This window comes from Mus caroli, chromosome 15 (assembly GCF_900094665.2).
Source record: "Mus caroli chromosome 15, CAROLI_EIJ_v1.1, whole genome shotgun sequence".
Classification (NCBI taxonomy): domain Eukaryota; kingdom Metazoa; phylum Chordata; class Mammalia; order Rodentia; family Muridae; genus Mus; species Mus caroli.
The window spans coordinates 7,003,146-7,026,307 of NC_034584.1; the positions used below are offsets into that span (position 1 = coordinate 7,003,146).

At 44.5% G+C, this 23,162-nt stretch overlaps 1 protein-coding gene and 1 long non-coding RNA gene across 9 annotated transcripts in view; one reads left to right on the forward strand and one right to left on the reverse strand.

The window, feature by feature from the left end:
- The window catches only part of Rai14 (retinoic acid induced 14), a 151,922-nt gene that overhangs the window by 18,642 nt on the left and 110,118 nt on the right, over positions 1-23,162 (reverse strand). For all 7 annotated transcript variants that reach the window (XM_021183346.2, XM_021183351.2, XM_021183345.2 and 4 more), the window contains 7 exons: positions 18,849-18,937; positions 8,377-8,441; positions 4,472-4,529; positions 3,660-3,730; positions 1,709-1,815; positions 778-956; positions 294-322 (listed from right to left, as the gene is read on the reverse strand). In XM_021183346.2, coding sequence (XP_021039005.1) covers positions 294-322; positions 778-956; positions 1,709-1,815; positions 3,660-3,730; positions 4,472-4,529; positions 8,377-8,441; positions 18,849-18,937 — 598 coding nt within the window. The remainder of the gene's footprint in view (positions 1-293; positions 323-777; positions 957-1,708; positions 1,816-3,659; positions 3,731-4,471; positions 4,530-8,376; positions 8,442-18,848; positions 18,938-23,162) is intronic.
- LOC110310414 lies at positions 8,956-20,500 on the forward strand. 2 transcript variants are annotated; one of them, XR_002379838.1, is made up of 3 exons: positions 8,956-9,051; positions 11,480-12,768; positions 18,409-20,500. It is a non-coding gene; the product is annotated as an uncharacterized LOC110310414 (long non-coding RNA). The 2 variants fall into 2 exon arrangements; XR_002379839.1 differs by lacking the exon at positions 18,409-20,500 and adding an exon at positions 15,473-16,342 and having other exon boundaries at positions 9,000-9,051.

The following is a 23,162-nucleotide window of genomic DNA, read 5'->3' on the forward strand; positions in this document are numbered from 1 at the left end:
TCTCCATTGTCACACTAGTCTGTGCTACTGTTCTCCATTGTCACACTAGTCTGTGCTACTGCTCTCCATTGGGAAGTGAAAGGCAGCAAGTACGGAGTGTGAACTTTTGAAAACAAAGAGTAAAATTGTTAAGAAAATATTTGCCACCATGTAACAATCATTTCCTCAAAATCTATGTCAGTTCTTAAGCATTTTCAGCCCAGTTTTTAAAACCAAAGCACTGACTCTCAGCATTTTCCTGTTGTCATGAACACAAGTTAAAAAAACCGGCACCTCACCCCCAAGATACATACCTGCTTTGGTTTTGTTGGAGTCTTTAAATCTAAAGAAAAAAAAAGGGGGGTGAAAGACTATAAGAACCATGACGACTCATACTGTTTACAAATTTTGGGTGGATAGGTGCACGTACACACACACACACACACACACTCACACAAACTCACTCACACAGATATATACACACACACTCACTCACTCATACAGACACATACACACACACTACACACACACAACATATACCCAAATACAAACCACACACATGCACTCACACACACACACACACACTCACAGACACATACACACACTCACACACATACAAATACACGCACACTCACAAAGACACATACACACACATCACCACACACAGCATTTAAAACTATCTTTAAGCATATGTTTAAAATAATAATAAAACATATCATATTGCACAAATTCCTTTATCCTTTTGGGGAAAACGAGTGGATGAGTTAAAAATAACATCGGCTATTTTCTTTCACATACCAGCATCCTGAGAGATTTTTGATAATAGAAGGCTTTGAATTCCTGCATTTTCCGAGAGTTTGGAATAATGTAAGGCATTGTGTCCGAGAGAATCGACAAGGCTCAGGTCTGCTCCCTTTTTAATTAAGGCGTCCACCGTGTTCGAGCTACCGGTTTCACAAGCCAGCATGAGAGCAGTTCTAGAGGAAAGAAGACACTGAAGTTTAGCAACAGCCAAAGGTGGACGTGCTTTACCTGGGACTCACTGGGAAACAAGGAAGGGAGGATTACAAACAATTAGCCCTCAGTCCTCTGGAGAATTCAGTGGAATACTGTCAAGACGAAATAAGGTGGTATTTCTGGATTAAATCAAAACATTAATCCACACCAAATAGCAGTCAGTCTTCCACATGTGAACACACACAATGGAGTTCCTATGATTGGCACAAATACCAAGCTTATTTTGGAGGGTGAATTCCTTCATGTCTAGTATGTTAAAGAGCCTACATTATTACAATCATTGTTGTTGTTTCTCTGTGCAGGCCTGGTTGTCCCAGAATTTGCTCTGGAGACCAGGCTGGCCTTGATCTCAGAGTCACCTGCCTCTGGCCTCTGGGATTAAAGGTGTGTGCCATCATACCTGGCTGTAAAATTATTTTTAAATGCATCCAATATATCTGTAAAGATTCTGTCTATATATTTGTAAATATATTTGTTTCGGATAAAAAAAACTTACAGGAAATGGCTTATTCCATTCAATACTTAATTGATTTTGTTGTAGATGCAGGCAGCGGTTCTACCCATGGAGATCTGGGACAATTTTTTCTTTTAAAAAGCCAAAACAGACCCTCAATTACCAGGAAGGTAGAATGATAAAAAGCAAACCACTTTATAACACTTAACAAAATAGGTATATCCCTGAAATTATGACTTCCGCCATTATGTGTGGTACCTTCCATTTTTGTCTCTGGAATTGACATCTGCGCCGTGATCCAGGAGAAAGTGGCAGGCCTCACTGTGGCCGTTCTGGACTGCAACAAGCAGGGGGATGTTCCCATCCTAGGAGAGAAACTCCATTCAGATCCTAACTCCAGTTCCAAACACTAGGACTGCAAAACCCTAGTCCTTCCCACAGTTTCTGTCCTGACTCATACTGTCTCCCCTTTCATTCACTGTGATATTCTATGCACCCTTAGGGCCACCGTAACACTTGAGCATACGTCTTTTGCAATTTCCCGACTTTTAGCTGTCTCACGCAATCTCACTGACTTGAGCTTTTCTCTAGAAGTTCCAGCTGCTTGGGTCGTTTCTTCCATTAGCTATCACTATGGAAGAGAATCCACACACTAAGTGTGTTAAGAGGAAAGTAAACGGGGGCTGGAGAAATGGCTCAGCAGTTAAGAGCAAAGTGCTGCTCTTCCAAAGACCCAAGTTCCACCCTCTGCACCTACATGTAGGGATGAGAGACTGACTGACCTGCTCAGTGCCTCCTGACATCAAGCATGCCATACCTCCCAATAAATAAGACATGTACAATGTAAATGTAAACTTTAAACAATAAAATCACTGGGGCTGGGGAGAAGGTTCCTGGATTTAGTTGTAGCTCACAGGCAACCATATGTAACTCCAGTTCCTGGGATCTCATGCCCTCTGCCCTCTGTAGGCACCAGGCATAGATGTGCACATACATACATGCAGGTGAAACTTTTATACATAAACAAATGTAAAACAAACAAACAAACAAACAAACACCCCACAAAACAGAAAACAGGTCAAAATAAAACCAGTGGTAGAAGTGTTCCAGATTTTAAAGATGGGTATGTGGGTTCTATTTGCATAAGAAAGTTAACTTGAGCCTAGGAGTAAGACTACATAAATCTGTATGGTTTTTTTTTTTCATATGAATGACTCTTGTGATTTATACATTCCAGCCCTGTGTGTGAAATGGATTTATACTTAAGACATCGTACTGTGACTCGATCAGTTTCAGGCTGTGGAGTACATGGGAAGTGGGGGCGTTGGGAATAGATATATTTAACCTGTGCGGCCGTTCAGGAAGTTTAAATGCATTTGTTGGATCAGGGGCAAGTGTATGCATGTCAATCCTCATGCTATAGTATATCCTTAAGCCCCGGGGCTGATTCTTGTAACAGGCCAGTGAGGCTTACAGAGACTAAAAGTTCTTTTCAGAGTTGGGAAATTCTACCAGGAGTCATCTGAGATGATGCCCACACACAGAAAGAAAACAGAAATTCTAACTAGAAATCTCAGACGGTTTTACACTGATCATCAGCTTAAGACTCTGGTGACAAATCTATGGACATCTGTGGGAGGGACTTTCTACAGGGCCCACCATGATGGCCAGAATGGAAAAAAAAAAAAGAAGCAAGCAAGCTGATACAGGATCCATCCTCCTCTGCTTCAGGATGCTACACTACAGATGCAGTCAGTGTCGCTAGCTCCCGCTACTGTGATTTCCCTGCCAGATGCTCTGCACCTTCATAGTGTGAGCCAAAGATGTTCCATACCTTCAAAGTGTGAGCCAAAACGAATCCCTCCTTTCTTAAGCTGCTGCTGTCGAGTACTTTGTCAAAGCAACACAGCAACACGAGAGGTAACATACGAAATTTTTACTTTTAATAAACTGGGAAACAATGTTTTATTCACGTTTGGGTTAATGGCAGCACACTGATAATATACTTATGAAAACACACATCTCTAAGAAGCACACCGTGCAACACATTAATGGTTTAGGAACTCCTAAGTATTAACACAGAAAACCATCTTAGAAGGAAAAAAAAAAAGACTGGTTGAAAAGAATCAGAAATTTGCCTGCTCCCGAGGTCTTTAAAGTCTCTGTTGAAACCCGCAACTATGTTTCTTAGTGTTCACCTGGTACCTACCAAGTCTTTAAGGTTTATGGGGCTCTTGTGTTCGCAGAGGAGCTGTACAGCCTGAAGGCATCCCTGTGCCGCTGAGGAAGGAAAAACACCACAGCCAGTCACAAACAACCCAGGCTACCACAGCTGAGGAGGGAGGTTCACTTTCTGCCCAGCACGGAAAAGGCACCCAAGAGTGCGCAAAAGGCCGTGTAATAGGGAAAAACACTGTTTAATTATAGCTTTAGCCAAAGGTACAGCCATGGACTCCCCGTTACCCACGGGCAAGCGTTTGATTTAGCTTCTTATGGGACTTGGCTTTTCTACACCTAGAAGTAAAATGAAGAGTGTATTTAACCCCCCTCCCCCATGAATTCAGCATCAACATTTGTCAGTTGAAGCCCGGACAGATAGTAAAGCCAAAGGTTTACAAAACCCACAAACCCCAACATTTTCTAGTCTTGAAACACACAAGTGCTCACAACTCAAGAGAAACTTTAAATTGACTTAGAAATCTATCTACATCTGTATGCATACATATGCCTGTGTGCTTAGTACTGGACGCTAAAACCAGAACTGTTCACGTGCTAAGCATGTGCTTTATCTCTGAGCTGGGCTCTCAGCCTGAGTTGAATATATTAACCATGCTAATGGGTTACACGGCAGGAAACTAATTGTTCGTGCGCTCCTTAATGAATCTGTGTTTGGCTTGCAAACTGAGTCTAATGGGACTCCAGGAACTCCAGAAACGACCCCCCCCCCCAAGAGTACAGGAAGGTATGACAACGAAACACTTTCTTAGAGCAGAGAAGGACAAACAGGAGAATGACCGTTACCTGCATAATGCAAAGCTGTTTTCCCCGAGTTGTCAATGCTCTCCGCTGGGCTCTTGTACTGTGAGACAAAAATAAATATCTGAAAGTAACTGCACAAATACCAATGAGTCTACTCTTCTCTTTCAAGGGGCAGTTATTCAGGAGGATGCACACATGCGTAAGGTCTACCCTCGGAGCTCCGTGGGCAGACAGTCCTTTATGAGGAAGAAGACAGATATCCAAATAATCACAGCCCCAGATACAGTCAGTCTTTTGCTGCTCTGCTCATTCATTCTTCCCATACAGCATCTCTCCAACCCTACTGGTTAACACACTCCAAGATCTCTCCTGTGGGTTAGATTTTTCCCATTTCTTCTCTCATTCTCGGTCTCCCTTCCTAACACCAGTTTTCTCCGAGTCTCCTATACAGTCTCGCTTCCTTTTCTCCCACTTGCTCCTGAACATACCTAGCTCAGGCATGTGCCTTTGGGAATTCCATGATGGCCTGAGCCAAGGTCACCAGCTGTCTTTTAGTTCCTACCTGACCACTCGGCAGCAGCCTACCCTCTTCCCAGACACTCTCCCCTTCTTCCTCCTTGAGGCTGGCTGGCTGGCTCAGAAGCTTGTGGCTTCCCGCCACTGCCCTGGCCAGCCCTCCACTAACACAACATACAAGTTCACATTTGTCATTGTCTCTCCCTGAAGCTCTCTTCTTGGTAGTCCTACCTACACCTGCATCCAGGTATTAGGGACTCACAGATGTAGATCCTAATAACAGCAGGGAGTAGGATATAAGTAATGTGTGCCGGGCTCTGGGTCAGGAATTGCTTTAAGCCTGTTAACAACCTAAGTTAGAGAATTATTCCTGCAGCCATTTTCAGGGGAAACTGAGGTACAAATAAGTGTAGCCTCCCCCAGCCTTGAAGCAGGCTGATTCAGACTTTGCTTCCACTGCTACTTGCTGAGAGACTCTTCAGACGTTCCCGGGAGACACATCCTATCCTGCTCTTCGCCTACAGGCTGGCTCCAGGCACCAAGAATGGACTGGGGGTGGGGGGTGGGGGTGGGATGGGGGGGTGGAGATATGAGCCTTCCCCCTTATAACCACAGTCTCTTAGTAAACTCAAGGGCCTTGATCAGAGAAAAATTTGTCTTGGCCTGATCATTTGTTTCTCGCCATCTAGTCTCTCTTTCAGCCCCAGCCTGCCTTCCAGGAATACCCGGTTCATGCAGACTGCGGGCCGGCCACCTACAACAAATAAGTTAATAAATTGCTTGAATTATGGCAGTGGTGAAGCCAGGATCTGATCCTGTTGGAGTCTGGATTCTTGTTCATATATAAGCGTTATCTGTGAGTGCCCTGGCTCAAGAACCCACTTGTTTGACATCTCATAAGCACTCAAAAGGGAAGTTTTCCACTCTTCCATCCCCAGCCTGCCCCTCCCCAAGCATTTACACTCTCTGTGAACACCAACCACCATAGTCAATCCACCCAATGAGACAGAAGTCAAACTAGCTTTGATTCCCCTCCCCCCTCTTCCTCCAGTATCTCACCTAGCACATCCTGTAGATCCCTTCTCCTAAAGAGAGCTAGCCTCTTCTCTTTCTTATTACCTTCATATCATAGCCCCAGGCAGCTCACATGGAAAACTAATCTAGCCTCCAATAGGTCTCATTTGCTTTGACCCGTCTTAACCACTTCTCTATACAAAAGAATCATCTTAGAAAACTGAATATATAGGTCACTGTTTGCCCTTCACACTTCCACAGTGAACCTAGGATTGCTTAGCTTGGTCATCACAACACACACAGGGCCTTGAGTTCTGTACCACATTCTCTCATTTCTCTGCTTCTGATTCAGTCTCTGGCTCCCCGACTCCACCCGCTTCCCAGTAGGACCTTGCCTCCCCTCATCCCGAGTAGTACTGCTCCGTTTGGAATGTGTTCCGCTGGTACTTCGTACACTGGACCTCTCAGCTTAAGCATCACCTTCTCTGTGAGGGCTTTCCTAGAAAGCCCTACTTTCCTTCTAAGTGCTCTGCAGTTTGTGACATATAGTCCTTTCCTTAACAACCAGACAGTGAACTCCAAGATAGAGACTGCCCTGCTTGCTGGTAGCTACTTAACACTTAGCACCAAGCCTAGTACCCTGGAAGCACTTGATATGAGGACTTAACATGGAAAAGCAAGAGAGTTCACTTTGCATTTGCAGGACTCCACCAAATTCTATTTGTCCAAACTCCCTTAAGGAGCCAGAAACAGTAACAGCTGGAGAGCAGAAATACCTCCAGCAAACCAACAGGGTATAGAGAGACTAGTGCACGGGGTACAAGAGCAAAGAAAGGCTCAGAGAGAACACTAAACACAGAAGGTACTGGGGGGTAAGACAGCAGGAGACAAAGGAGCCTCCTTTTGTACACAGCCTGACTTGCAAAGAGCTGAACCAGAGGTCTGAGAGGTCTGGGACCTAGTGCCAGCCCCGCAGGAAGCCATGGAAGGTGGAATTCCTAACAGTGCTCTAGAAAGAACAATGCTCAGAAGTGCAAGCCAGAGGAGGTAAGAATGGGCTACCTTCAAGTGCACTGCTTACTCTGCTGTGGTCAGAAGACTGGAGATCAAGTTACTACTTACCCAGGCTCCGGCCTAATTTTAGACCAGGCACAAGGAACTGTTTAAAGGCTTCAAAGGTTTCAGAGAAAAACCAAGGCATTTGCATAACCAGATATAAAATTACATTAGAGGCTAGAATATCTGGTCCTAGCCCACAAGGACTTCGAGCTTGTCAGGTTAAATCTTCCTTAAAATCAGACCCAGATGCATGGGCTGGAGTGGAATGGGAATTTAAAACATACTTTTTAAAAGTGAGGTAGGACTCAGGGTATAGATATGGGGCACTCTGGGCAAGAGAGTCATTTTTTTCCCCTTTCATCCCGAGGACCTAGTCCTAGAGAAGGTAAGAAAATCTCCACATTAACTGGTCAATAGCAATTCTCTTAAGTCAACACCACAAACACTGATCTATTTTTTTTTTCCCTGAAATTTGCTTCAAAGACCCTGTTAAAGTTAGGCATGCGCAGCAGCCTGGAATGCGCAGCAGCAGAGCACCGTGCAAAGCAGGACGGAAGAGCGGCCTGATCAATGGTACAAGTTGACGGATGTGGCCACTGTTTTTGCCTTAGAATTTCAAAGCCAAATAAAAGCAAGATGCTGGTTCACCAAGAGTGTCTGTGAAAGCCAAGACGACAGCTTGACGGGACAGACAGTACTCCAAACACTTTATTGCTCCATGCTGTTCCTGAAAATAGCCAGCTTGCACTCTGACTAGCAACAGCTGGACATTACTGTATGCTCTCGTGGGGCTGGTTCATGAAATACACGTCTTAACAAATTCACGGAGGTCAGCACCTTAGGGGATCACGATAAACTTCCCGACAAAGCCAGCAAACCAGGGATTTGGCCAACAGTTATAAATAAGACTAAAACCATGCACTTAAACAAGAACCAAAAACTAACTAAGAGCTCATCACATTACACACCAAGACTGGTTGCAACTGTTTATCCAGAAGGACTGCACCCCCACCCGGCGAGCAATTTACAGAGAGAACAGCAGGATGCTGCAGAGCCAGGGTTTGCTACAGTTTGGAAAATGCTTCATGAAAACCTGACTTTCAGAAAAGAGGAACTAAATAAGGGGGTAGTAAGGCCGGTCCTAGGAAGACAACTCAAATTTTAGAGAGGAGCGCCTTCTTGGCTAGTCATGTTGCCATGGAGACAATCTTCTTGTTAGTCATTCTTTCCACACGGGCTGGAGGACAGTATTCAAAGGGGTGGTACTGAGAAGAGGTAGTTCTCCTTTCACAAGTAAGATTACCTTTCAGCTAAGAATAAATCAAGGGACATGTCCGTAGCCTTCGTCACCTGCTTACCTGCAGGAGCTTCTTGATGCACTCTGGGTGGCCATTCTTGGCTGCGACATGCAAAGCACTGTGACCTACGTGGATTGAAGGGTAAACATTGGGGCGTGGCCACATTAAAGATAGATAGATAAATAAATAAATAAATAAATAAATAAATAAATAAATAGACAAACACCAAAAACCCAAAACAACTTTCATTTTCTTTTACCTGGTTTCCTTACACCATTTTCTTGCATATTAGTTTTGGTTGATTTCCCCCCCAGACCTGCCCTTCCTTCTTATTCTCCCAACCAAGTATTCCCCCCTTTAGTTACTTGTCACGTGTTTTAGCATCCTTCCAACCCTCTTGGTTAAAGTTGCTTTCTTTCTCTGCTCTTTTCTCAGGTCTGCTCTACTAGCCTCATGACCTACACCCACAAGATAACCATTAGAGGAGCCAAAACCCACATCTGAGAGAGCATGTGGTGTTTGCCCTTTTGAGCCTGGGTTGCCTCAAAACACTATTTTTCTGTGAGCCTCATAGTTTCAGGGTTGTTTTTCTGAACAGATGGATGAAGTTCTATTGTGTACATGCAGTAGAGTTTTGTTATCCATTCCTCTGTTGATGGGCACTGTAGGCTGATTTGATTTCTGTGCTTTTGTGATTACAGAAGCAATAAGCAAGGGCGCGCAAGTTTCTCTGTGGTAAGTCCTTTGGGTGAAATCTCAGGGGTGGTGTGGTAGTTGATACTTTAGTTTTTCTCTTGTTTGGAAATCCCTATGCTGATTTCCGCAGTTCACACTCCCACAGCCTCTTGTCTTAGCTTTTGTTGTCATTTATGATGTAAAGTGCCTCAAAGACCTTCACTTAAAACTTGAAGCTCAGGCTCAAACCTTCAGAGCAAGGCACAGGAAGAAGCATGATGCTAGATAAGACCTTTCTGAATAGCACACACTCCCTACATAGTTCCTAGTTGCTATGCCAAAGACAGCTAGGAGGAATAAACTCTTCTCCCACAAAGAAGGGACTATTTCTCCAGAGGTTAAGGTCATACATTTAGTGTGACCATGGGTATCCNACCCACAGGTAACACGCAGAGGCTCTAACCTCTGCTCCCTGCAGGTTCTGGTCAGCACTGGCCAGGACTGTGGTAGCACCAGGCTTCACAGCACTGCAGTTAGCTGACACAGGTGTGCAAAATGCCCAGGGTCCAACAACATTCACATCAGACTAGATTACCTCAGGCCCAGATACCCAGAAAAGACAGCCCTCAGTCAGCAGAGAACATTCTAGAAACCCAAATACGTCCACGATATGTTTGACCCCTCATTTCCCTCTCCTCCAAACATGCTCACCCTGAAAGAACATTACCTGGAGGTTTCAGAGTTTTACAAGTCCTCGCTCAGCACATGTTAAATATTTCTTAAGTCCCTTTAGGACTCCAGTATAGGACGCGGCTACTCAACTGCCTAGTGCCAAATGGTCTTTCACACACAACAGGGCCTCTGTGACTGCTGTATGTTAGCTTGGGTTCCTTTCCCTAGAATAGCCACACAGTTTGCTCTCTGACATTCAGAGTTAACTTAAAGGCTGCCTTTTAAATGAGGTCTTCCCTGGGCTGGAGATGATGCTCGGTTCGTAAAGAGGCTGGTAAGCATTCATGATTCAATATCCAGGTTCAATACCCAGCAGGACACAAATGTGGCACAGTGAGGCACTGTGATAGCAACACCAGATCAGATGTCCAAGGTCATCTTTGGCTATACAGTTTGAGGCCATCCTGGGAGCATGAGACCTGGTCTCAAATTCAGGCCCTTTTCTGCCCCACCCACTACAAATTCCTTTTCTTCCTTAACTCCTTTTACACTGGGTTTCTGCTTCATTTCTTTACTCTTCCTAAGACCACAGACCTTGTAGTACTCACCCCATTCTCAGCTCTAGAGATGGAGACACACACACACACACACACACACACACCCCTATCTACCTGTCAGTCAATTGGTCTCCTGCCCCTGCAATTCTGTCTCACTTCCTGTTGAGATCTTAGCTCCTACAACACGGCCCACCCGGTGAACATCGGTCCCCAATTTATCCCAGTCACTTTGAATTAAAGAGTATGCTAAGTTCAATGGCTGTAATGAGTACCAACACATCCCCAAGGTAACACTGATAAGCAACCTTTATTTTGGGACTTGGGTCAAACCCAGTTTCAACTTCAAAACGATTGATGTTTCATGCTGAATAATTGCTGTAGATGATTGATTTGATAATCTGCTTCCCTGGCCTCTACCTATGAGAAGTCTAGTTGTGACAATCAAAACCAACATGAGACATTACAAAGTATCCACTACAGGGAGGAAAATGAATCTCGAGTTGAGATCACCCATTTAGAGGAAAGATTTATTTTATACGATGGCCCAGTTCTACCACTTTCTTTTTAATTAAGTCTTCATTCAGCACTGACTAGAATTTACTAGAGAATCACGCGGCTAGGGAACACCTTAAAGATGAGAGGGTCAGGATATCAAGGGAGCCACATAAAACCATCCATATTCTCAAAAGAGCACATCTCTTCTATTCTGCAAAAGATACCCTGAGATGTTAAGGATGTTTGTTTCGCTGGGGTAGGACACTGAGGCAGAAATCCCCCCAACCCTCTTCAAGAAGGATGAGGAGGAGGAGGAGGAGGAAGAGATGAGGGAAGAGGCCCTTGAAAGTGGGAAAATAAGAATTTCTTTGTCCTTTTCAGTTTTAGGTACAGGCTGCCTCTCGCCTTTTTGGAACTAAAGGAGGCCTAAGAGTGTGGGTTTCATTATCCTTTGCAGTTCTTAGGCTTGCTGGTTAGCTTGGCCTCATCAGACATCAGTTGTACCACTGTTTCTAAGGACAACTGCAGATTAAATTTTAAACAAATGTCTTACAAATGAACTTCTGGAACACATCCTGACTGTAAACTGGGGACTGTTTATCCCATGCCTGCAATGTATTAAACTGGTTTCTACTCTGGGAAACAAAGCTACTCTACACAAACTCTGTTCCTTGGACGAAGGCAATAGCTGTCCAAAGACAGTGTGGTAGGAACACTCAGATAACGCACCGCAACTAAATAACAGGCTTGCATTTCATTTCCAGGGTTCTGGCCATACCTAGAAGGGAGCGACTGATGTCTAGAGAAGCAAACATTCATCGACTCCCCTGCGATGTACTTACACCCCTAAATAGAGTCGAGACTTGGTCTCAACTCCAAAGCACAAATCGTCACTGGACACTGCCATACTGAAGCAAGATGCCTCTCACTGCCAACATCAAAACAAATTTCTCTCTTCAAATGCAAATTTTCCTGGACAGAAGACATTATTTATGATGGAAGCCTGCTGGAAGGAGAAGATACATTCATTTTCCTGGCTCCCAGACAGCTATGGATCTGTCTGGGCTGTCAGGGAATAACTTCCCCACAGACAAATATCAAGATAACCATACCTCATGTTCAGTCTGGCAGATCTTTGCCTGAGGTGGGGGTGGGAAGAGAGAGAGAAACACACAGAGAGAGAAACAGACAGACAGACAGACAGACAGACTAGATGACATTTCACCAAGTGATCCTATACTGAAAGGGAAGGCATCTTGTTCTGAACGACTGAATGATGACTTCTTCATAGCTCAAGACTTCTAGAGAGAAAAAGGAAAGAACTAACTAGAAGAGCACTGAGATGTCTAATCACACTGCTCAAGTGCCTGTGACATTTTCACACCTGGAAATTAGAAAATAATTAAGAAATAAGACTGCTCCAATGTTCAACTAGATAGGTATTAAAATATTTCCTTAAAGGCCAGTTTCAAATTGCAGAATATATTTCTACAATAAAATCACAAAACTAATTGGTTATTATTTACAATTTTATATATACATAAAATAATTTTTTGTTAAAAATTATTTATTTATTTATTTATTTATTTATTTTATATATGTGAGTACACTGTAGCTATCTTCAGATAAACCAGAAGAGGGCATCAGATCCCATTACAGATGGTTGTGAGCTACCATGTGGTTGCTGGGAATTGAACTCAGGACCTCTGGAAGAGCAGTCAGTGCTCTTAACTCTTGAGCCATTTCTCCAACCCTGTAAATGAAAAAATTTAAAGGAAATCCTCATCTTTAAACGGATTTTTACCACTAAAGCAGCAGCCTAGCTACCTTGCTGCACTCCCAGAGGCAGCCGAATGGAAAACGTTTGTTTCCGGTCGTGTTCCGATTAGAGTTATGAGACTGCCACCTTTACCCCATCTCTAAAGCACAGTCTCGAATCCGAGGCCACTCCTGAGTGTCAGCATCTGAGGAGTTCCACGGCCAGGTATGCTGCTCCTTGCTGATTATGACATGCAGCTATTCGGATGAATCATCTTCTAACATAGCTGATTACGTGAGTATTATCTTTTCCTCTCCCCTTTCTTACCCCCCATCTAAGGAAAAATGGGGTGGGGGCGGTGATAGAAAAGATAATAGTCACTTAGACAAGTATTTTATTTTATTTATTTTTTTTATTTTTTTATTATTATTTTTTTTTTTTGTGGTTTTTCGAGACAGGGTTTCTCTGTGTAGCTCTGGCTGTCCTGGAACTCACTTTGTAGACCAAGCTGGCCTCGAACTCAGAAATCCGCCTGCCTCTGCCTCCCGAGTGCTGGGATTAAAGGCGTGCGCCACCACGCCCGGCTTAGACAAGTATTTTAGACACGTGCTTTTAACTGCAGCTCTGGCTGTTCTGGAACTCACTATGGGGACCAGGGTGGCATTAAAATCTCAAAGATGTCCTGCCTCTGCCTTCTAAATCTGGGATTAAAAGCATGCATCAGTCCACCTGGTCCAGCATTATCTTTTGTATTTTCATAAAGTCTCAATTTTGAGTGGGATTAGGGTGTCTAATAACATGTTAGACTAGGAGGAGGACTCACAATGCTAGGAGAAGGACTCACAATGCTAGGAGGACTCACAATGCTAGGAGGAAGACTCATGATGCTAGAGGAAGACTCACAAATTTCACCCCTCCAAGGGCTCCTATATTTTATGTTTTCATACTTTTTAAAATTATTATTATTTTTTAAAGATTTACTTATCGTTTTATGTAAGTACACTGTAGCTGCCTTTAGACACACCAGAAGAGGGCGTCAGATATTGTTATGGATGGTTGTGAGCCACCATGTGGTTGCTGGGATTTGAACTCAGGACTTCCAGAAGAGCAGTCAGTGCTCTTACCCACTGAGCCATCTCACCAGACCCCGTTTTCATACTTCTGATGCCCACTCATCCAAGTGTTCTTTGGAACTAAAGAGGTTCCATAAGGAAGAGTGCAGCAGGAGTGTATGTAGCAAGACACACAAGTCATCCTTGCATCTGCATCTGCCTCCTGCAAAACCTTTGTATGATTCAACTAAGCACATTACCACCCAGGATCTGCGTGACAGAGGCAGATGTGGTCACAACCTACCTGGTACCCAGGGAGGTCCGAGGGGTGCTACTGCAGTGTGTGAGCATTCTCCATGCTGCACCTCCATTCCCCCATGCTGACCCTGATCCAGTCCCCCAGACAGCCAACCTGGGTTATGGGAGCTACAGCTGGACTCAGTGGGTTATCACAAAAGGAAGACATGAAATACCCTGGGAATTTTATGGGGGGAGAGGGGAAGGGACATGGGTGCATAGGATTATGTTTCATGGTATACATATATGGAATGCTCAATCAAAAGAAGGGAGAAAAGCTCCTGATGGTGTCAGAGCAAGGAGTGGCGAGCCCAGGTCATCGTGGGGTAGAGGAAAGCTGCCCGCCGGTCTGGCACTATCAACTAAAAAAGGTGAAATTCCGATGCCTTAGCCATGTTTGCTCTGAATTGAGCCACACAGTCCCAGTGTACACGCGTGTTAATAAGGAGGGTGTGAGGCTCAAACATAGAATAAGCCGTGGGTTCTTTGGGGTTTTCTTCCCGGTCTTCTGATGATATTTTCATTCCATTCTGTCTCCTACTGTATAGTACAGGCAACAACAACAACAACAATCGAAACAACTAGTCAAAACCCCAAAACATCTCGGCATCGCTTTTGTTGCCTAGACTGTCTTCTACACTGAGAGAACTGCCAATTCTCATCTCGGGGAGGAACGAGGCCACAGAGAAACAAGGGATGCAAGATACATACCATGGGTGCAGTCCAGGAAGGCAGGGCTCCCTAAGCAACGGTCTTCCCTATGTCTAAGATGTTTGGGTTGTTTGTTTTAACCTTTAAAGCATAACCAAGTGGTGTGGACACTGTTAAACCTTTGTGGTTCGTTATCCTTGCTATTGGAGTCAGGATGTCCCCAGGAGCCAGGCTGGCCCCACACTTGCCATCCTTCTGCCTCAGCCAAAAGTGCTACCACACCAGACTCAAAACATTTTTGTTTTGTTGTATTGTGGGTTTTGTTTTGTTGTTGTTGCTGTTCTGTCTTAAAGATTTGCAGCCTTTTAATAGCCTAAAGAGTACAGAAAAATGAGTGATCAGGGTGAAGTCCTGTTAGTCATAATAAAATAGTAGCCACATACTTTATATGATTTTTTTTCAATGAACACATCCTGACATGCTGAGATGTCACAGTGCTGAGTATCTCACTTAAGCTTCCCATCTGAAGTATGCAGTTATCTGTGGACTGTGTTCTTCTTATAAGATTCACTGTGGAGCGTCCATAAGAAAATCCTCAGAATTCCAAGCATTTCATATGGAAAGATAATGCATAAGACAAATACAAAAAAAATGATTTGCCGCTAAAGAATAAAGTAGAAAAAAAGATTAAATTGACCATCGTATAGACTTTGTGAATAAAAAGAAGAAAGAGTATCAGTGTGAGATACCCTGAAAGGAGGAGACTGCCACTGATGAAAAACCCCCTCAAGGGGCCAGGCCTGGGGGCACACCCCTGTGATCCAAGAGCCTGAGGTAGAGGCAGAAGGATTACTGGCAGTTCAAGGCCTGTCCACACAGTGACTTCCAGGCCAGGCAGGATGAAGATGATGACGAAGCTGAGGACAGTGACAGTGACGTAATCCCCACGCAACAGGGTGTGATTCTCAGGAGCTGACTTTCATGTGTACCCTCAGCAGGTTTTCACACTGAAGGCTACTGCATCTCGCCACACTGTGCAACGCTGAAGGTGGGTTTGCTGGGAACATCTCGTCAAGGCTGAGTTCTTTAAATTGCCCTCTAACTATGAGAGGCATTTTGTACTAAAGACAACCACTGAGGCAAAGTGATCGGTCGATTCCGTTCTCTCATGGCCAGATGTGCTTTCTTGAGAGGGACACACTGAGAGTACACCACGAACAGGTCCCAGAGAGGCCTGGGCAAGGGCAGTGAAAGCCAGCAGTTTGTCCTCCTTACTGTTGTGGTAGTGGTAGGAAAGGCTGAAGCAGCGTGGTCCAGATCAGGCCAGATAGCCCACGTGCTTCTCTCCGAGGAGACATTCCTGTCATTTGCTCTTGTGTTCGCTGTCGTTGCTGGAGCCACGGAGTCACTCCAGAAGTAGGTGCCTCACCGAGACCCAGATAAAACAGCAAAGCTTCTACGCGGTGCTGACCTCACTGCCGCTGCTGGCAAGTGACCGGAAGTGAGTGAGAGCTCTGAGACTGGAACTTTTGGACACCATCCTGGGTCATAGAGTACTCAGAGTCATTGATTTCAATCAGTCCCCATTGGCCAGCATTGCGGAGCCTCAAATGCGGTCCAAGCACACGGTCCTGTGCCCCCCCCATATCACTTCAGTCTGCAAGAAGGTGGCGTGGCATGGCGTGGAGCTGGGATGTTCAGGGTTCGCTGTTGACCCAGCTTTCAGAAATCCAGTTGGAGATGCAATCATAAATAAAAAGCAAACCCATATGGCTTTGTATGGCCACAAAAAAGCTGATGAAAAGCATCCTAAGAGTATGATGGGAAATATGATGTGGGCCGGATACTAGATAAAAGACAACGGCTTGATATTGAGTCACTTTTTTTTTTTTAACTGCTTGCTTTGCAAACACAAGGACTCACATCCCAGAACTGGAGAGGCAGAGATGGATTGAATTAGGCTGATCCCTAGAGCTTGCTGGCTGGCTAACCAGCTAAGTGTATTGAACAGGCTTCAGCCAAGAACAGACCCTGTCTCAAAATATCATTTCCCAGGATCATAGTGCATGACCCTGGGAAATGATACACATGTATACATACACACAAGTACACCTGAAAACACATGAACATGAATACACACACACACACACACACACACACACACACACACACACACACGTGCGCACACTCGTGCTGCAAAATGCAGGACATAGAATTCTATAATGTGATCTGAGCTAAGTAAAAATGTTAGGAAAACATGTTGTTGTTGCTTTTTTAAGGAGCATAATAATATTTTTTCCTCCTGGCAGGTGTAGAAGCAGTGGTTGTTTTCTTGGCCTTTTTTGGGTTACTTTCCTATCATAAACATGTATCCCAGGAGATAATTTCCCCCTTTAAGGAAAGACAAAGGGTGATGCTCGGCTCTGATAGAATAAGTAGATTCCCATCTCATCTGTTTCCTAACAACAGAAGCAGTGTAGCAGAATCACAGGACAGCGGGGCTGTGCACTGCAGCCTAGTTCTCTGGCACTTAAGTTTGCTGATGTTATTGGAGGTGTGTTAGCCATTCATATTTGCACTGTATGATGTAGAATAACTTTAAAAACAGTGACAGTGTACTTTAAAAATAGATGAAATAGCTGGGCCTTGAGATTAAAGATGTCATTTGCATAAAATGAATTAGTATTCCCCTCAAAAAACTCACTTGAGGAAGTCCTTTACTTTTCTACTAACACTGCCCTTCCTCATATCTTTTGGAACTCTCTGGGGAACTGCTCAGAAAAATCATTGGTGCTTCTTCGATTTTCCTCCATTTTCCCCCAAAGTGGTTTTATCAGTTGGACTACATTGCCGACTTGACCCCATCTGGTCCTTGCCTTCTCCAAAAGACAAATACAACTTTTCCCCAAATATCAAAGATTCCAAATTAGCGAAGTACTTTTATAAACAATAAGAAAGAGAGCCAAACACGGCACAGGCTGTGAGACCTGTTCTGAAACATTAGGTTTCCAGCCACGCCGTGGGTAATGATTGCCTTTTAACACCCGGCTGATCCCCAAGATGGCTGTTCCGAGGGGGCCACTTATAGGAGGGAGAGAAGGGGACTCAGTACAGCTAACCTAATGAAAAACCCAGATGAAGGCTCCGAAATTATACCAATTTTATATCCCAGTAAAAACCAACATAAACCTTTTAGAAGCCAATGATTTTCAAGTGCAACAAATGAAGTCATTATCCTGAACCTTTCCACATGACTGAGAGAGAACATGTCCCAGGCCGCCGGTCCCCGGGCCTCCTTGCTAGATGACAGGGCAATAAAGGCAGGGCTCTCCTGCTTTCTCTCTCAACTGGCTTGCTCATCGCTTGCCAACCCTGGCTTCACATCATAATCACCCACCAAGCTTTTAGGCAATACCCCCTATGTTGAGGTGATAAACATGTTAACGTGATAAAGTAACTCAAGCAAGCAGCTTAAGGGAGAAAAGTCTGAGTGGCTCACAGTTCCAGGTCACAGTCCCCCCCACAGACAGGAAGTCACAGTGGCAGAAGCCTCAACTAGCTGGCCATATTATGTCCACAGGAGTTAACAATGAATGAATATGTGCCAATGCTCAGCTCGCTTTCCCCACTCGCCCTTGTTCCAAGAGCGCCCATCTGGGGAATGGTACTGTGGGTGGATTTTGCACCTCAACATCATCAGGATTATCTACCATGGATACACCCTGGGTCAATCTACTAGGCAATTAATTCTAAATTCTGCCAAGTTGACAATATTAACTATTATAACAGGTTTCTCCCCCTTTCTCCCTCTCCCCACTCCTCTCTGTCTCTCCCCTCCTCCTCCTCCTCCTCCTCTCCCCTCCCTCTTCCTCTCCCCCCTCTCTCTGTATACTGTTTATTCTTTTCTTTCCCTTTCTTTCTTCATCTTTCCCAGTTCCCAGATGATTTTGAAAGCACTGCAGTACAGCAGGAGTTGAGACAAAAGCCATCCTTCTGTCCAGAGTTCTAAGCTAGCTATGAAATAATGTTACCAATAATCTATCACATTTATCAGTTTATTTAAAACCAAGAATTAGGAGATACTGGCTGATCTACACACCCAGCCCTAGGAAATAATATAAAAAGCAATGATGGAGGAAGAGAAGCACAGAGTCCCCAGCTGACTGGACCCACAGAAGATGAAAATGACCATCAGGACAAACACTGAGCAACTGCAGAGCTGTACCACTGCAATTATCATCATCATCATTATCATCATCATCATCATTAGCTTCTGCCTGCAGACTCTGAATTTTCCACAGTGAATAGGTACCACCTCTGTGACAGCTATTCTCACACTGGCTTGGTGATTTAAGAGATCAAGAAGGCACATACCGGAAGAATCTTGGGCAGTCACATCCACACCGTGTGTCACCATGACCTTGAGGCATTCCACGTGTCCCTTCGCAGCGGCAAGGTGGAAACTGCAAGCAGAGAAGAGAACACAGTTCCTTAGGAGTCCATCCTCACAGAGCACAACTTCAGCAAACCTTGACCTCTCCCTGTCTCCCTGGACACGCTTTCTCTCCTCCGAGACCCAAGGGGGCAAGCTATCAACCTCACCGTGAGCACCACACACTCTGTAGGGTCTCATCGTTTGGTCATTTTATACTGCTCTTCTTTTTTGGTGCTGGTGCTTGAATCCAGAATATCATATATTAACTCAGAGCTACACATCTCCGGTCAATCACTGTCATCTTTTATTAAGTGACAGAGTACAAACTTTCAACCCAAAGACAAGGCTCTTTCAAAACTGAGCCTCACCACATCTTTGCCTCTTTCTCCACCCAGGCCGAGCTTCTAAGTAATAAGTCATTAACTTCCTCCCTGTTGTCCACTGCTCACGGCAAAAGCATCCTTCTTAAACAACACCCTGTACTAATGTATTGGTCAAGCCATGTCTGGTGTTGTTCTAGAGTTGAAGAACAGAGTCACAGGGAACTTTTGTTGAGCGTTCAGTAAATGTCCAACATCTTACCCACTTTTGTACATCATCTCTGTTCATTCCCGTTAACAGCTTTTATGGCGAGACTTATATCTGTGGTTGGCACAGGAGTAACAGGGTAAACAGCAATGAAGTCTCCAACTGGGCTCCAGGACTCAGTGATACTCAAACCACATCTTTAGAATGCCATTAAAAGGATTCACATCCAAATACCATAGTAACCATCCCTGCAGGTCCCTGAGAGAAGGACTTCAAGACCAGAAGCAGATACTGTCTTTCAACATGGAGTGATGGCCTGGCTTTATCACTCTCGCTCTTATGGAGAGGGGCAGACAACGAGCCCTCCCTCCTATGCCTCAGCTCTGTATCCTCGGGATAGATATTTCCTATGTGGACTACCTCTGAATTACAGCCCTGGAGTTTAGTGTCTACCTGTACAGTTTATCTGCCATCAGGGCCTGGAGCTGTGGTCAACTGGCAAATGCAAGATCTGATGTCTAAACCCAGTGTGTGTGGTTGCAGACCTCTCTTTACAGCTAAGTGTAGTGAATGGACACATCACCAAAGGAGGGTACTTCAGGCCTGGGAGTAAATCAGCAGCTAGAAAACAAAAGCTAATCCTCTGTGTCTGGACAAAATCCATTCAGCTTCTCTTGAGCCTAAATTCCCTTCGCTGTAAAGAAAAAACTGACTAAAGCCTACTGAGTCACCCAATCATGTTATTTCAACGTGTGTAACTGGACCTAAGTACAATCTCTTTACCATCGGAATTCACTCTGTAAGTTGTTCATATATTAGTAAAAACATGCTAGTTTGGAAATGCGGTGACAGATAGAAGCAGCAGTGACTGATATTTCACTGACAGAATCCCGGTGAAACAAATTTGCCCTGTAAGAAGCAGCTCCAAACTCTCTCGTTTGCTCCGCATGGCTGAGGTCCTTCATTCCATGATAAACGGAAAGCCGTCTATCTTAACTGCCTTGGGGAAGCTTTCTGAATGGGCCTCAGACACAGAAGTGGTAAATATAACTAACCGGTCTTGAGGAGATGGAGTCACCACATCTGTCTTAGTTATTGAACACTACTTTCAGAGCTTCTGATAACTACACATCTAGATTGCTAGATGGCTAATCCCTAAAGCTGATAAAGAATTGTCTTCTTTTCTGTGGCTATGTGTTTGCTTGTTAGATGTTCCTGTTGCTGCGACCATCTAGGGTCAGAGGACAGCAAAATTCCAAGTTTCTACCCAAGAGGATGGAAGTCATTCTAATCCATACTAGGAACAGGGCTTGTTTTACACACACACACACACACACACACACACACACACACACACACACACACACACACACAGTGTTACTGCTTTTATTATTTATTGAGGTGATTCGTTTTGAGGCAGGAGCTTGCCACATAGTACACACTGGCTTCACACTCACCACCTTGTAGACTTGGCTTTTCCAATGCTGGTATCGCATTTGTATGGCACCACACTGAGCTCGCACATAAACTTTCAGTCAAAATATAACACATGTAAAGAAGAGGGCGGTAATCATAGGGATGGCTGAATTTTTGTGAATGGACCACGCCTGCATTACTTCACACAATCCAGCTGGATACTTCATAGCCCCTCGGAGGCTGTCCACTGGGCCCTCGACATGGAACAGGATTGCTTACTGTATTTATGAGTAGTTTACGCTACAAACACATCTGAAATCACTGCTATTGCATGGATACATGCAGCCAGATAAACTTGACATGAAAGTCACTGGATGACTTAGAAGGCAGAGATTCAAGCCATTTTCTGGGAGGTCATGGTAACTGTACTGAAGAAACAGTGCTGGGAAGATGGGCTTTGTTCCCAGCGCCATAGCAGACACTCCTCAGATGTTAGTTTTGAAGGAAATCAGATATTAACCTAACCTGGCCTCTTTGATGGCTGGAATGCATCTTATTGGTGGATTCACTGACTCTATGGTAAGAAAGTGTGGTGGCTGGGTGTGACTGTGCTGTGCTTTACCATTCCTGTCTGACTTTGGATGAGAATTTAGAGTTAAGGTGATCCCCACCCCCACCCCCACCCCCAGTATTTTGGGACTTTCCAACTATTATCTTGCAGAATGCTTGCATCCTGCATCCTGCTATGGAAAGAGAAATTTATATATATATATATATATATATATATATATATATATATATACACACACACACACCTAATCATCATATTCTATTTTTAAATTGTTTTAGAAAACAAAATACTTGTATTTTACAGGCTTCAGTACTTGCCACTCTTAATAGAATACCAAAAACTTACAAATGATTAGGAAAAGCTCACTATAAGAACAGATAATCTTGTTAGCAATTTTGCACCGCAGCCATAACCATCCTTTTAGTTAGTAGAGTCATTCTTAGTCTATGTAATTAAAAAAAAGCACGCAAGTCATCTCAAGAGACATATTTCTGGGTGTTTTTATACCCTGCACCCACCCAAAAGCTGCTGTTTTAGTGTCTAAGTAAGACCAGGCACACACAATCATGCCCACCTGACAAGGAAGGGTGAGTCTGTGGTCTTTGCCAGAAATGTCTAATTCATTCAGCTGGATGGAGAGAGGAGGAGTTCCCTTTGGTATCTTCGCTCCCACTCACATGGCATGTGTTTTGGGGAACCCCTAGCAAAGCTCAACAGCCCATACGTGAACCTGCTCCTGGGGTAACAGGATGCAATCCGAGCATTCCGTCCTCCAGGTCTGCCCTGAGCCCTCATCCTTGGGTCTGTGGCACAGTGGAGAGCTTGAATGGACTATATCCAATAAGCCACATGGACTTCCATTTCTGGTTGAGTTTGGCCAATGAGAGGTGGGTTTTTTTTTCCCCCCCAAGAGATGGAGGATACAGGGAGAAAGTCCAGGCAGTGTGGCTTTGGCCTTCTCACTGCCATGCGGCGGCTGTCTCCAGTCACACCAACCACTGCTGGTAAGACACCAGCCCCGCCTCTCCCAAAGCTACAGTGGAGACCTTCTCTGCCATTTCCATACAAGTGTCATATGGTCCCACTATTGCTAGTACAGGGTGCAGCTCCAAACTTGTTGGTTTCTCTTAACCTAGCAACACACCTGAAAAGGGTTCAGTTCTTTTATTTTTATTATTTTTTATTAGATATTTTCTTCATTTACATTTCAAATACTATCCCAAAAGTCCCCTATATCCTCCCCCACCCTGCTCCCCAACCCACCCACTCCCACTTCCTGGCCCTGGCATTCCCCTGTACTGGGGCATAAGATCTTTGCAAGATCAAGGGCCTCTCCTCCCATTGATGGCCGACTAGGCCATCCTCTGCCACATATGCAACATAGTTCTGGGGGGCGGGGGGTGCTGGTTAGTTGATATTGTTGATCCTCCTATAGGGTTGCAGACCCTTTCAGCTCCTTGGGTACTTTCTCTAGCTTCTTCATTAGGGACCCTGTGTTCCATCCAATAGATGATTGTGAACATCCACTTCTGGGTTTGCCAGGCACTGGCACTTAGACTTGAGCTTTTGTACAAGGAGGTAAGAATGGACCAATTCGCATTCTTCTACATGATAACAGCCAGTTGTGCCAGCACCATTTGTTGAAAATGCTGTCTTTTAGCCGGGCGTGGTGGCGCACGCCTTTAATCCCAGCACTCGGGAGGCAGAGGCAGGCGGATTTCTGAGTTCGAGGCCAGCC